Source organism: Mauremys reevesii, linkage group 10 (genome assembly GCF_016161935.1).
Source record: "Mauremys reevesii isolate NIE-2019 linkage group 10, ASM1616193v1, whole genome shotgun sequence".
Lineage (NCBI taxonomy): Eukaryota > Metazoa > Chordata > Testudines > Geoemydidae > Mauremys > Mauremys reevesii.
Genome location: NC_052632.1, coordinates 55,509,135 through 55,523,826, shown reverse-complemented (window position 1 = coordinate 55,523,826; position 14,692 = coordinate 55,509,135). Strand labels below are relative to the sequence as shown.

Genomic DNA, 14,692 nt, shown 5'->3' with positions numbered 1-14,692 from the left:
GACTTGGATGGAAGATCAAATGAATTAATTGGAATGTACTATAAGCTGACCGCTCAGTTTTCCTTTGATAGTTATAAATTTGCATCTATGTTTGTGTGGAACAGCAATCATCTAGCTAACACACACCTGCATATTTGCACCAGATTTCCAAATATCTGCATGTCTTAATTCTATGCCTGTCCACCTCTGCAAGCACAGGGGGGCTCTCCTCTCAGTTTGTAGACTGGGTCACCTTTGTAGTATCCTCTCTTCTGCCCTTGCTCTGATTCTTGCTTTTGTCCTGCAGGCTCTGTGGACTAAGAACAGCTCTGCAGTGGTTTACCCCTGTCATGCTATTATAATAACCATGCAGATTGAAACTGGAGAGCAAAGGTTCTTCATTGGACATACAGATAAGGTAAAAGTTGATTTCTTTGCATAAACATATATGACAACCCCCCAGAGAATATGCAACAACTGCAAATATTTGATGTGTGAGAAAACATGAGACTGCTCCTATCCCAAGCATGGTTCATTCTAGGGAGTTGTATCAGCTCACTGGCTAGGGGGCAAGTCACAAGAACTCCAGCTCCTAGCAAGAGTCTTTCTAAGGAATGATGTTGGATCGACAACAGTGGGAGTTTCAGCTACTCCAGTTCTAGCCTCTCCCAGAAGCTGGGTGTTATTTTTGCTAACATGATGTTTCCTGCAGGTATCGGCATTGGCATTTAATGGAAACAGCACATTGCTGGCTTCTGCACAGATGGGTCACCTGAGTATGGTGCGACTTTGGGATTTTCAGAAGGGGAAATGCCTATCCATGTTTAAAACCCACGTCCATTCAGTCTCGTCCCTCAGGTACCCTGCAGGCATGTTTTGGGCAGTGTGTTTCTGGGAGAAATTGAGAGTGGGCTTTTAATTTTTCCCATTGAGATCCAGGCAGGGTGTAGGATACTTCATTTCACCCTGAGTTTTCTCCTCTTGCAGCCTTTCCTACAGTGGAACTGTTCTCTGTGGCATTGGGAAAGATGGACATGGCAAAACAGTGAGTAATAAAGCTCTTGGGTTATTTGGGTTCCACTTACCCAGTGGGTTTTTACCCATGAAAACTTATGTCCAAATAAATCTGTTAGTCTTTAAGGTGCCACCGGACTCCTCATTGTTTTTTGTGGATACAGACTAACATGGCTACCCCCTGATAATGGTGTTTGTTTTTCTCCTAGAATGTGCAATTACTCTACACATAGAACCGGTCATACATCCCTTCCAAGACACAGTGCCTAAATGTCCTTAGGCAATACCATTCATTGTAGATCATGTGAAATCCTCTTATTACCAAACTGGTTAGAAAATATTTGAATATATACTTCCTTACTTGATATTTATAAATCTGTGAACACACACCTCCCTGAATCACAAATTCTACTGACAGGTTTCAGAGTGGTAGCTGTGTTAGTCTGTATCAGCAAAAAGAACGAGGAGTACTTGTGGCACCTTAGAGGCTAACAAATTTATTTGGGGTTTTAGCCCACGAAAGCTTATGCCCAAATAAATTTGTTAGTCTCTACGGTGCCACAAGTATTCCAAATTCTACTGAGTAAATCCTGGTTCTGTAGCTAGTCACAGCTTTTTGTTGGTGCGGAAGGCTGTTCATGCTGAATCTCAAGAACTTTCCTGCTTCCCATAGTTTATTAACTAACGTCACAGTTAATGAATGGGTGGGACTGCCTTTGGAGCAGTTTTGGTTCCACTTACAAACTACAGGGGTCGCTACAAGTTGACACAAGGCATTTCCTTCTGAAGGTGCTGAGCACATTTCTCTACAGTTCTACTAGCTCCTACTCTTACACTCCTTTGCTGCTGTAGCGTTCCCTGTAATTAGTTGCACACTGGTTTCCATTCTTTCTCCGTTTGCAAGTACTGTATCTTAGTCCCAGATTCAAGCCCTGTCCAGGCAATCTTGCAGGTAGGGAAACTGATTATCAGACAGACTAGCCTATTAAAATGAAAATCACCAGGCTCTCTGGGGTTGTCCTAAAGTTTTCTGTGAGAGATTTTTCTCCACTCTTTTCACAGCAATGTGGGTAAAAGCCCCAGTGCACAATACCAGCATACTGGCAATTGGGAGCAGTATCTGGGGTTTCACCTGCTGTGGGAAGGCTAGCAATCTTCTCCATTGCTTGTATGGTCTAAGGCCACCTTGGTGTTATGTTTCCAGCAGTTCTATTCTTGCTGTCCTATCTCTGCAGATGGTGGTGGTGTGGAATACTGCTCAGGTGAACCAGGGCGGAGAGGTGGTTGTGCTGGCCAAAGCTCACACAGATGTGGACATCCAAACCTTGAAGATTGCTTTTTTTGATGACACCAGGTAATGTGCAAATGGGTGAATGTGAGAATAAGGTAAAATAACAGCCTAGATCAGGGGTGGGCAGACTACAGCCCACGGGCCGGATCTGACCCACGAGCCATTTTAAGCTGGCCCGCGAGCCGCACCACTTGGCTCGGCCCTGCTCTGGCGCTCCAGCCAGGGTGCTGGGTCGGGGGCCACACCATACGGCTCCCAGAAGCCACGGCCTGGCCCCACTCTGGCTCCTACGTGCTTCAGTGGGAGCTGCAGGGGCAGTGCCAGCAGATGGGGCAGCGTGCAGAGCCTCCACGTAAGAGCCGGAGAAGGGACCTGCCACTGCTTCTGGGAGCCGCTTGAGGTAAGCACCACTTGGAGCCTGCATCCCCTGAGCCTCTCTCTATGCCCCAACACCCTGCCCCACCCCTGATCCCCCACCCGCTCACCAAACTCCTCGATCCCAGCCCAGAGCACCCTCCTGCACCCCAAACTTCTCATCCCCAGCCCCACCCCAGAGCCTGCACCCTGTCCCACACGCCAACCCCAATTTTGTGAGCATTCATGGTCCGCCATACAATTTCTATTCCCCAGTGTGGCCCTCTGGCCAAAAAGTTTGCCCACCCCTGCCTAGATGAAAGCGGGGTAGTGAATAGGTGGACCGTGGGCCAAATCCAGACGCCAGACACTTGAACAGACCCCAAAATCTTTTTATTTACTTATCATCATTATTGGTTTTTTTTATTATTTTCTCTGGAGTCTGAACTTGACTATATCTTGACCAAGAAATTTGAGCCTTGACAAAAAATAGTTGACTATTTCTGTATTAAGGCATTGCTGGGAGGAAGTTCACTGCATTGCTGGAGTTCCAGCTTGGTACTGTAACAGCCTCTCCTGTAACAGGATGGTGTCGTGCGGCAGAGATAATGTGAGGCTGTGGCGAGTGCGGAGTGGAGCGCTGCGCTCGTGCCCAGTGAATTTGGGGGAGTACCATTCCTTGGAGTTCACTGACCTGGCCTTTGAGAAAGGGCATTCCGCTGAGCGGGAACCTGAGGACCGGACACTGTAAGGATGGAGCCGCTTTTTTTTCCTTAAATCACTTTCCTTAAATTAATTTTTAGGGACACTGTGATTCAGTCTGCCTTTGTCCCTGGGAGCTGTCTGCACTAGCATGTTGAGCTTTTGATTAGTAAGCATGGGGAGAAGGTTGAACAGTTATGGTTTTGACTTGCTCGTCCCTGTCCTTAACCTGAGCATTCTACTGTCCTTTGCCTGCTTCTCTCTGCAGAAACAAAGGTGCCCTACAAAGCCAGCCTACCCTTTATTCTCCTCCTTTCTAAGACTTCACATCCTAAAAGAAGCTTAAAATCCCTTGTAGAGTTGCACAAGAAATGACATATTTCACCAGTCACGTCCTCAGTGAAAATCTGCCCATGGATTTGCTGTTAATGTTCATTTGGCAGTGGGAGAGGTGTGGTGTAATAACATTCCCCATGACTTTTTTATACTTCAGCTTAATCACTCAACCAAGACTCTTGCTACCAGAGCGATATTCCAAAAACACAGAATTGCCAGGTCTGTTAATTTTCACCTTTCCTCTGTGGGCTGAGCCCTGTGGGTGTAGATTGCCCAGTATTGCTTCGTTTCTGGTTGATGGATGTGCTGTGGGAAAAATCACTTTCCCCTAATGTTTTCTTCAGTGCTTTGGTTCAAAGGCACTGTGTATACATGAATAAAATGTAATGTATTTAATCACAAACTAAACTATCTAGCAATATTGTGAACAAAAAGTTCAAAACTCAGAAGTGAAAAAGCCTTCCCCAAAATCATGCATTCATCTGATTTGTGCATTTTACATCCAGATCTCCTATATAGGGAAAATTTTTGCCTTCCCGGCACAATTTATCTGAAGCAATAATAATTTTCCTGAATTATTCCAATTTATTTCCCTCCAAAAGTTTAACAGTCACTTCCATTAAACATAAGCAAATGTGGCTTTGATTCCCAGGGCTCATTTCTGTGAAGCCTCTCTGGCTCCATTTATTTCAATTCAGTTCAGGATAGCAATTGTGCCAAACTTGCCTGGAACCCCATTATTTCCCATAGGGTCATGGCTTATGGTTACATCCATTTCTCAGTCTGAGCTAGTGAAAGAGGTATTGGGCAAAAGTTGCCAGAGATCTTGTTTCTGCGATCTGATCCTAATCTCCTTCTGGTACAGGTTAGTAATACTTCCATCTTTAGTCTCTAGCTGGCTTTGGGGTGGATACCTGAGAGTCAGCAATCCTCCTTACTGATCCTTGATGGAGCGGTCTGTGTCCTACAATAATTGAAATAATAATAATCCAACATTCGTGTATTTTCTTTTAAGTTTTGCTGCACTTTAGGATGCGCGTCTCTGCCTCTTTACTTCTATTTTTTCCTCCTAAATTAGAAAAGATTGGGGGGGCGGGGAAGGGGGAGCTTTCTAATGATTCCTCCATAACAGGCTGGTAGAGTTTATTTCTTTTTATTCCTTCACAAAGGAAAAAAATATGATCTCTGAGTAAGAAGCAGCCGCATCCTGATTAAAATTTTCAGTTGTTTCCAGACTTCCGAGTCTGAAGTCTGTAGTTTATATAGATATACAGGATAACTGAAGATCATTTTTGTGACTAACTAGGCACTTACAGACTCAAGGCTCACTAGTTTTGTCTTTTTCCCTTATCTTTTATATTGGCTGAATTAACTCTTGAGATTTTTCTCTAAATTGCTCTTTCAGAGGGGAAAGGAAAAGAAGGATGGAGAGGTCTAACTCCATCTACCAGTTATAGATCCCAAGTTAGCTCCTGCTGAAAATCAAATGCTTGAATGCTGTCATCCAGTCAAGCTATCATTGCATTACGAACTAGAATTGCTAAAGTTTTTAGACAAACAGCATGTTTAAAGTTATTCCAAGCTTGTTTACAAAAGTGTGGTGTAAAGTTAACACAGAAACAAAATGCAGAATACAGGTCTTCTGCTAAACAATGTCTCTGAAGTTCCCATTGTGGTCACTGGTGTCTAATAGTGGTGTCCTTTCCCTTTCAGATTTGTTTGCAGCAAGAGCGGCCACATCTTGGAAATTGACTACAAAAACTTCACTATCAGAAATGCCCGGCGCCTCCTGCCTTCTCAGATTCAGCACTCTCACCGACGGGAGAAGCAAACCTTCAACTCGGGTATGGGCTTTGGTGGGGGTTGGATAGATGACCAAGAGGAAGTAGGACATGCTACATTATGAATTTTCACTAGAAAAGTTTTTACTGAAATTGTCCCCTGAGTTTGAAGGAAGAGCCCTGTGAGGGAACACCAGACAGAAGCAAACCTAGGACCCAAGTTTCATAATACTAGGTGCAAAATAGGCAGAATTGCAGGGGATCATCTGTAGGCTGAGACAATCTGACATCACTCTAGTAGTAAGGTTTTGGGGAGCACAGGTGGGGCTTGAGCCAGTTTCTTCTCCAGTGAAATTTCCTATGCATTGAAGGGGGAGAAAGCGAAACTATATTTAACCCAAATGTACCCATTTTGGGGTTAGGTTAGATGACCCTTGCAGTCCCTTCTAACCCTATGATTCTATTACCCATATACCCATATTAATTTACATAATCCCAACCTATTGGGTTCAGTGCTGGAGTAACAGGATGTAATTCTCTGCCTGTGTTATACAGCAGGTCAGACTGAGGGCTTGGCTACACTGGAGAGTTGCAGCGCTGGTGGTGGCTTTACAGCGCTGCAACTCACTCACTGTCCACGCTTGCAAGGCACATACAGCGCTGTATCTCCCTGGCTACAGCGCTGGCTGTACCCCACGTCTGCCTGGGGAATAACGACTGCAGCGCTGGACTGCCAGTGTAAACACTGATTAATTTTACTGCGCTGTAACTAACCTCCGGAATTTTCCCATAATGCTTTTAACTAAATAACTCTCTTTGTTTTGTTATGATGCCTCTCTTTGTTTTGTTGTGAACTCGGGACTCCCGGAGCTGCTTATCTAAAAAACAAACACAGCTACTGTTTGCTGTGAATGAGGCAGGCAGGGGGATGAATGTCCACAGCCTAGTGTTTGCTTGAGGAGAGAAACAGCACGGCGGAGGGGCGGGGGAGGGGAGGAAGGGAGTCTGTCGGAGCAGCTGCTTATCTGGTCTGCAGGCTATTTGCATTTAAGAGTGAATGAGGGGTCGGGGAAGTGGTCAGAATTTGCAAGGCAGGGAGCATGAACGAGGAGGTGAGAGGAGCCGAGGGTTGCACTGATATTGCCTTGGGCAAACTTAAAAGAAAGGAAGGGATCGGAACTTGCAAAAATCCACTCTCTCTCTCTCTCCCTCTCCCCCACGCTCCCTGTCACAATACACCCCACCCAAGCATGTTGCAGCCACTTGAACGCTGGGATAGCTGCCCATAATGCACCACTCCCAACACCGCTGCAAATGTGGCCACACTGCAGCGCTGGTAGCTGTCAGTGTGGCCACACTCCAGCGCTTTCCCTACACAGCTGTACGAAGACAGCTGTAACTCCCAGTGCTGCACATCTGCAAGTGTAGCCAAACCCTGAGTGATCTGATAGTCCCTCCTGGCCTTAATCTATGAATCTGAAGAATCTGGATTTGGGAGAAAGGATTGTAACTGTGTGTATAACTATTTAAAGATTATAATATGATGGGAAATGCTCTTTTTACTGGACAATCGGGGCACATTTTCAGAAGCAATCTTTAAATGTGTGTGCGTTAGTTTTTGCACATGTATTTTTTGAGTCCTAAAGATTTTTGCATATGCAAAATCTCATGTGGATGCGCACTAGCTGTACTTATGTATGCAAACCGAGCAGTTGAGTATCGATATGATTTTTCATGCACATTCACATCTGAGGTTTTGTTCATGTAAAACCTCATGCTCCAGAAAGTATATATGCAGAAGTGTTGGTGTGCAGATTTGGAGGGCAGATGGAGGTCTTTGGAACTTTGGCCCGAGGGGCTGAATTAAAAACAATGAGTGTAAATAAATTCAGCTGGGAGGGAAAAGTTTTGCTTGTGAAGACAGGAAGAATAGAGCGGCCTCATTAAATAATTAAGGTAAAATCTATTAGAGGATGTGAGGGTATACCCCCCCAAATCTGAACTCGGGGGTAGAGATGTGGGGACCCACATGAAAGACCCCCAAAGCTTATCTTCTTTATTAAGTTAAAACTCTTCCAAGACACAGTCTTCTGCCTTGGACAGATATTGCTGCCACCACAAAGTGATTTTTCACAAATATTCAGGGAAGGGTCACTTGGAATCCCTGTCCCCTGAAAATATCCCCCCAGGCCTCTTCACCTTCTCCTCTCTCCAGCCTGAGAGACAAAATAAAAAAACCCCAAACCCAGCAGTTTTTCCAATTTGAAAGGGCACAGCCTGCCTGTTGGTTCCCCTGATCAGGTGCCAACTCAGGTTAAGCTTCTCTTAACCCTTTACAGTTAAGGCAATTGGTACAGCTGCTAAGGAGGATTCTATAGCTGCTGACTGGCAGGGTGCCCATAAAAGGGAGCTCCCCTCCCCATTTATCACAGAGGGATTGAAGTTGAAATTAAGCAAATTCTTTGAAAATAAAGCAATGCTCTGCCTAACACAGATGACTGGTTTCAATCAGATCAGTGGTGACAAACTTCCTACCAAAAATAATCTGACTTGCAATGGCTAAGTACCATCTTAAGAAGAATGTTGGTGTTTTAAGTGATGAATGTTTAGAATAAACACCCCTTTTTAGTAACATAAAACAATATTTTAATCAGCCAATAGGAATCCTGTGCCCAGTAGCATGTAAAAAGCTAAACATACAAAATAAAACAACTGGCCTGTTCTTTCATTGATGAGCAAGATCTCAACAGTATTTAGAATTCTTTTATGCTATAGAAGTCAAAGTATTATGACTTTCAGCAGGTCTTGTATTGCTAATATAACATTAGTTAGAATTTGTTTTCAAGTGCTACTGCTACTCGTATTATAAGACAGCACATATTGTGCTTTATTTTATAGAATTATAGACATGTAGGGCCAAAAGGGACTTCAAGAGGTTATCAAGTCCAGCCCTCTGAACTGAGGCAGGACTAAATAAACCTAGGCTGTCCCTTATAGGTGTTTATCTAGCCTGGTCTTAAAATCCTCCAAAAATGGTAATTCCACAACCTCCCTTAGAAACTTTGTCCACCACTTAACTACCCTTATAGTTAGAAAGTTTTCCCTAATATCTAACCTAAATCTCTCTTGCTGCAGATTAAATCCATTTCTTTTTGTCCTACTTTCAGTGGACATAGAGGACAATTGATCACCATTCTCTTTATAACAGCCCTTAACTTCTTTGAAGACTGTTATCAGGTCGGTCCCCCCCCCCCCCCCCAGTCTTCTTTTCTCAAAACGAAATATGCCCAGTTTTTTTAACCTTTCCTCACTGGACAGGTTTTCTAAACTTTTTATTGTTTTTGTTGCTGTCCTCTGGGCTTGCTTCAGTTTATCCACATCTTCCCTAAAGTGCTTCCCCTCCATTTACTAGGCTAGTAACCCTGTCAAAGAAGGAAATTAGGTTGTTTTAGCATGATTTGTTCTTGACAAATCCATGTTGTTATTTCATAACACGATTATGCTCTAGGTGCTTATAAATTGATTGTTTATAATTTGTTCCAGTATCTTTCCATGTATCAAAGTTAGATTGACTGGTCTATAATTCCTGAGGTCCTCTTTAACTTTGTTCCCCTTTTTAAAGATAAGCCCTCATTGGCCCTTCTCCAGTCCTCTGGGACCTCACCCATCCTCCAGGAATGTTTGAAGAGAATTGCTAATGGTTCTGAGATTGCTTCAACTAATTTCTTTAATACCCGGCCTAGAGTGAATTTCATCAGGCTCTGCTGACTTGAGTACACCTAATTTATCTAAATGTTCCTTAACCTTTTCTTTCCCTATTTTGGTTTGTGTTCTTTATCTGGTAATCATTAACCTTTTTAGTGAAGACTGAAGCAAAATAGGCATTAAACACCTCAGCCTACTTCTTATCATCAGTTATTAGCTCTCCTTCCCCACTAAGCAGAGGACCTGCACTTTCCTTCATCTTTCTCTTGCTCCTAACATATTTATAGAACCTCTTCTTTCCTTTTATGTCCCTTGCTAAGTGTAACTCAGTTTGTGCCTTAGCCTTTCTGTTTAGTCCCTACATCCTAGTGCTGTTTTTTTGTACTCCTCTTTAGCAGTTCATCCATGTTTCCACTTTTTGTAGGATTCCTTTCTAATTTTTAGTTCATTAAATAGCTCCTGATGCAGCCAGATTGGCCTTCTACTATTGTTCCTATCTTTCCTTCAGTTTGGGATACTTTGCAGTTCTGCCTTTAATACTGACTCCTTGAGAAACTGCCCATATTTGTGAACTCCTTTATACCTTAGATTTTCTTCCCATGGAGCCTTACCTACCAATTCTCTGAGTCTGTTAAAGTCTGCTTTTTTGAAGTCCATTTGTGATGGGTTTGGTCACAGAAACCTCCTTGGGACTGTCACCTGATGTGCTGAAATTACCTCTGAGCACGTTTTCCCTGCCAGCTTGGGACTCCAGAACCCTGCCTTGTTGAGCCAGACACTTTAGCCTGCTGCAACACAGACCCAGGTCTGAACCATGCCCCTGAAGCTGTAGGCTTTAACTGAAAACCACTCAGCAGATTACCTATCTCCAGCACCCAGACACTCAGTTCCCAATGTAAAGTAAAACCTATTTCCCCATGCTAATTTTTTCCACTACTGTTACTCTTGTCAGCTATTGGAAATGGGCCATCCTGATTATCACTACAGTAGTTTTTTTTCTCCTGCTGATACTAACCCACCTCAACTGATTACTCTGGTTATAGTTAATATGGCAACATCCATTTTTTCATGCCCTCCATGTATATATATCTTCCTACTGTATTTTCCACTGCATGCATCCGATGAAGTGGGTTTTAGCCCACCAAAGCTTATGCTCAAATAAATTTGTTAGTCTCTAAGATGCCACAAGTACTCCTGTTCTTTTTCCAGTTCCCAATGGGATCCAAACCCCAAATAAATTATTTTTACTCTGTATAAAGCTTATACAGGGTAAACTCATAAATTGTCTGCCCTCTATAACACTGATAGAGAGATATGCACAGCTGTTTGCTTCCCCACATATTAATCACTTACTCTGGGTTCATTAATAAACAAAAGCGATTTTATTAAGTGTAAAAAGTAGGATTTAAGTGGTTTCAAGTAATAACACACAGAACAAAGTAAGTTACCAAGCAAAATAAAACAAAACATGCAAATCTAAGCCTAATACATTAAGAAACTGAATACAGGTAAATCTCACCCTCAGAGATGTTCCAATAAGCTTCTTTCACAGACTAGACTCCTTCCTAGTCTGGTCCCAATCCTTTCCCCTGCTACAGTCCTTGTTAGTTCCAGCTCAGGTGGTAACTAGGGGATTTCTCATGACTGGCAGCCCCCTTTGTTCTGTTCCACCCCCTTTTATAGCTTTGGCCCAAGGTGGGAATCTTTTATCTCTCTGGGTCCCCACCCCTCCTCCTGAATGGAAAAGCACCATGTTTAAGATGGATTCCAGTATCATGTGACATGGTCACATGTCCCGTGAGACCCCAGCCTTCATTCTTCCAGGGCTGGCCTGCAGTCCCCAGGAAGGTTTGAAAGTAAACAGAGCCATTCACAACCAATTGTCCTAGTCAATGGGAGCCAAGCCACCATTAATGGCCCACACTTTGCATAATTACAACAGGACTTAAGAGTAATACTTCATCTTTCTAGATTCAGGTACAAGAATGATACATTCATACAGATAGGTTGAACACACTCAGTAGATTATAAGCTTTGCAATGATACCTTACAAGAGACCTTTTGCATAAAGCATATTCCAGTTACGTTACATTTACACTCATAGGCATATTTCCATAAAACATATGGAGTGCAACCTCACACCATTATCCTTATCCTGCTGCTCTCACTCCTTCCTGTACTTAGAATAATGAAAGCTATCATTTCATGGTCACTTTCATCCAAATTTCATTCCGCCTTCTGATTTGCAACCAGTTTCTCCCTCTTGGTCAGAATCAAGTCTAAAATGGCTGTCACTCTGGTTACTTCCTCCACTTTCTGAAATAAGAAGTTGTCCCCAATGTCCCCCATGAACTCATTGGAAATTGTGTTTTGGTGTATTACTTTTCCAACAGATGTCTGGGTAGTTAAAGTCCCCCATTACTACCAGGTCTTGTGATTTAGATATTTCTGTTGTTTGTCCTAGAAATGCCTCATCCATCTCCTCTTCCTGATTTGGTGATCTCTAATAGACACCACCATCACCATGATCCCTGCTATTTTCACTTTATAATGCTTTACAAATGTATATTAATTAAGCTCCCCTCCTCAAAAAGAGGTTAGGAAGATATCATTCCCATTTTATATATGGGGAAACTGAGGTGTAGAATTTAAGACTTGACCATGGTCACAAGTTGTATTAGGGTCAGAGTTTCTGGCTCCCAGTGCTTTTGATTAGACTAGACTTCATTGATATAGTCATAAGCATTGGATGTCTTAGCCATTTCTTAATGCACACAGTCTCCTTTGCTACATTCCCACCCCCTTTCCCTCTCTTCTCTTTCTCTTTACTCTCTCTTGTTTCTCCTTCCATAGATGAACCAATTTGGAAAGATAAAGGAAACACTTTTTCACACCATTAGCCTGTGACTCTCATTGCCATGATGTATTGTTAAGGCCAAGAGTATGGCAGTCTTTGAAAAGTGATTGGACGTTTCTATGGATAACAAGGATACCCACCTTTATAATAGTAATATTAAGTATGAACAAGAGTTCTGGTTGTAATAAAAACCCTTCTGATTTGGGGCATGATCTGTCATCTAGCAATTGGAGGTTAGGAGAAGGTGTTCAAAAAAGAAGTGGATAAATTCATGGAGGATAGGTCCATCAATGGCTATTAGCCAAGATGGGCAGGGATGGTGTCCCTAGCCTCTGTTTGCCAGAGGCTGGGAATGGGCGACAGAATGAATCACTTGATGATTACCTGTTCTGTTCATTCCCTCTGGGGCACCTGACATTGGCCACAGTTGGAAGACAGGGTACTGGGCAAGATGGACCTTTGGTCTGACCTAGTATGGACGTTCTTACTTTTCCTGGGGACAACTGATCCCATAACTGCTACTGCAGGGTTTCTTGCACTTTCCTCTGAGTCATTCAGCATTGAACTAGATGGATCATTGGTCCGATCTATTTTGGTAATTTTTTGGTTCCTTACGTTGTGCTAATTGGTAATGTTTGTCCTTTCAGGTCCTGGGATTGCTATAAACAGTATTAGTGTATCCTCTACCTTCTGTGCCACAGCCTCAGAGGATGGCTACGTACGGCTGTGGCCGCTGGATTTCTCAGCAGTCTTCTTGGAGGCTGGTGAGTAGACCATGGATCCCTCTCACTCATTCCCCTCTCAGTTCTGCATTCATATCAACCTAGCCCTATGGGGCCAAAGCTTTCCTGGAGGAAAAAGGGAATGCAGCCTAGGGTTCTACTACACTGCTCTTCCAATCCATTCCCAAGCCTGAGCTCTTGTGAAGAGCAACAGAAATTCATTCTTAGGCTTCTCTTATGGTGCTCTCACAGTGGGCTAGACTCTGGTGTGGAGTAACTGCCACCTCCTGCTGTGAAAAGTTAGATAAGTCTGTACAGAATGAATCTTGGGGATTATCTCTTCAAGAGTGGTCCTTGTTTTTCTGGAATTCTAAAGAAAGACAGGAGTCTTCTGAGTAAGGTAAACATTAGTCCTTAATGCTTATTGCATATCTGTCAAATGAAAATCTATGGGAGAAGCACAGGAGTTCTTCATTTTTCAGTATCACTGCATTTCTTTCCAGGATGGATGAAGACTTTTTATAAATAACACTGTCTTGATTATGTGGCTAGACTAAAACCTGAGAAAAGTTAGTCTCAAAGCACTCAGGAAAGTACAGGATATAGAAATGAAAGTGCAGAAATAAAAGGATGGTCACTTAACTATGATCTAGATCTACCATTTTTTTGGGTCCTGGGATAATTTATCAACTGGTACATCTGTTTCCCCAGAGCATGAAGGTCCAGTGAGTTCTGTCAGCATCAGTCCAGATAGTCTCAAAGTTCTGTGCACCACCTCTACTGGGAACCTGGGTTACCTGGATGTACAGTCCCGGGGCTACAATACCCTCATGCGCTCCCACACTGACTCTGTTCTGGCATTCTCTGTGGATGGGCTCCGGAAGCAGATGGCTACGGTGTCCCAGGATAACACCATCCGGATCTGGGACCTTGTGTCCATGCAGCAGGTAGTGGAAGCTCACTTTCTTAATTAAGATGGAAGTAGTAGAAGTCAAAACTCAGCTTTGCTGGCGGAGCTGTAAAAGGAAGTCTGCATAATCTTTGTTTATTCCAACTGACTTTGTAGCTGGTGCTAGCAACATATCTCACTTTTAAATCATTTAAATCTACCCCAAACAACAGCAGATCCCTCCAGAACTACTGCATGAAGTTCAAGATGTTTCAGTGTAGTTTGGCTTTAGCTCCAAAAATCAAATATTTAAAATACCACTTGCTTTTCTTCCATCTACTAAATATTGTAGGTTAATGCTGGGCCATAATGATCAGGTCTCTGTTGGTATGTGTACACTGCAATAAAACCCTCATGGCTGGCCCATGTCAGCTGACTTAGGCTCGGACTGTAAAATTGCAGTGTAAACGTTCAGACTCAGACTGGAGCCGAGGCTGTGAGATCCAGCAAGGGGGGGGAAGGCTCCAGCCCAACCCTGAATGTCTACAATGCAGTGTTATAGCCCCGCAGCCCGAGCCCGTTGAAGTCCATAGAAAGACTCCTACTGATTTCACTGAGCTTTGGATCAGGCCCCAAGGGGGTTACACAGCTTCATTGTAATGATAGGCTTGTGATGGGGAACTGGGATCTGGGATTATCTCATTCTGCCACATACTGCTGCCAGGTTTTGCATATCCCCAAGCAGTGCTTTTGTGTGTCCCTTTCCCACAGCTATATGACTTCACTGCCTCTGATGAGATTCCATGTACTGTGGCCTTTCATCCTGCACAACAGATATTTGCATGTGGCTTCAGCAGTGGAGTGGTGAGAACCTTCAGCCTGACTGCCTCTGATCTACTAATGGAACACAAGTACGTTTGACAAATGGATATTGTATATTCAGATGTAAAAAACTAAATGAGGGGAGTCATGGCAATGGTGTAAGTAAGAAGTCCATCCACATGAGTGAAATATCAGGAGCTAACATTAGTGCAGGGCCATAATGGAAGAGCACATTCCTTA

At 43.3% G+C, this 14,692-nt stretch overlaps 1 protein-coding gene across 14 annotated transcripts in view; it reads left to right on the top strand.

Annotated features, from left to right (window-relative positions):
* Positions 1–14,692, top strand: part of WDR90 (WD repeat domain 90) — a 102,110-nt gene that overhangs the window by 62,151 nt on the left and 25,267 nt on the right. For all 14 annotated transcript variants that reach the window (XR_005585448.1, XR_005585447.1, XM_039491304.1 and 11 more), the window contains 9 exons: positions 287–397; positions 692–837; positions 967–1,024; positions 2,229–2,347; positions 3,224–3,385; positions 5,390–5,520; positions 12,667–12,783; positions 13,453–13,688; positions 14,402–14,541. Coding sequence is in view for 12 of the 14 variants with exons in the window: in XM_039491304.1 (XP_039347238.1) it covers positions 287–397; positions 692–837; positions 967–1,024; positions 2,229–2,347; positions 3,224–3,385; positions 5,390–5,520; positions 12,667–12,783; positions 13,453–13,688; positions 14,402–14,541 (1,220 nt within the window). In the remaining 2 variants the exon portion in view is untranslated. The remainder of the gene's footprint in view (positions 1–286; positions 398–691; positions 838–966; positions 1,025–2,228; positions 2,348–3,223; positions 3,386–5,389; positions 5,521–12,666; positions 12,784–13,452; positions 13,689–14,401; positions 14,542–14,692) is intronic.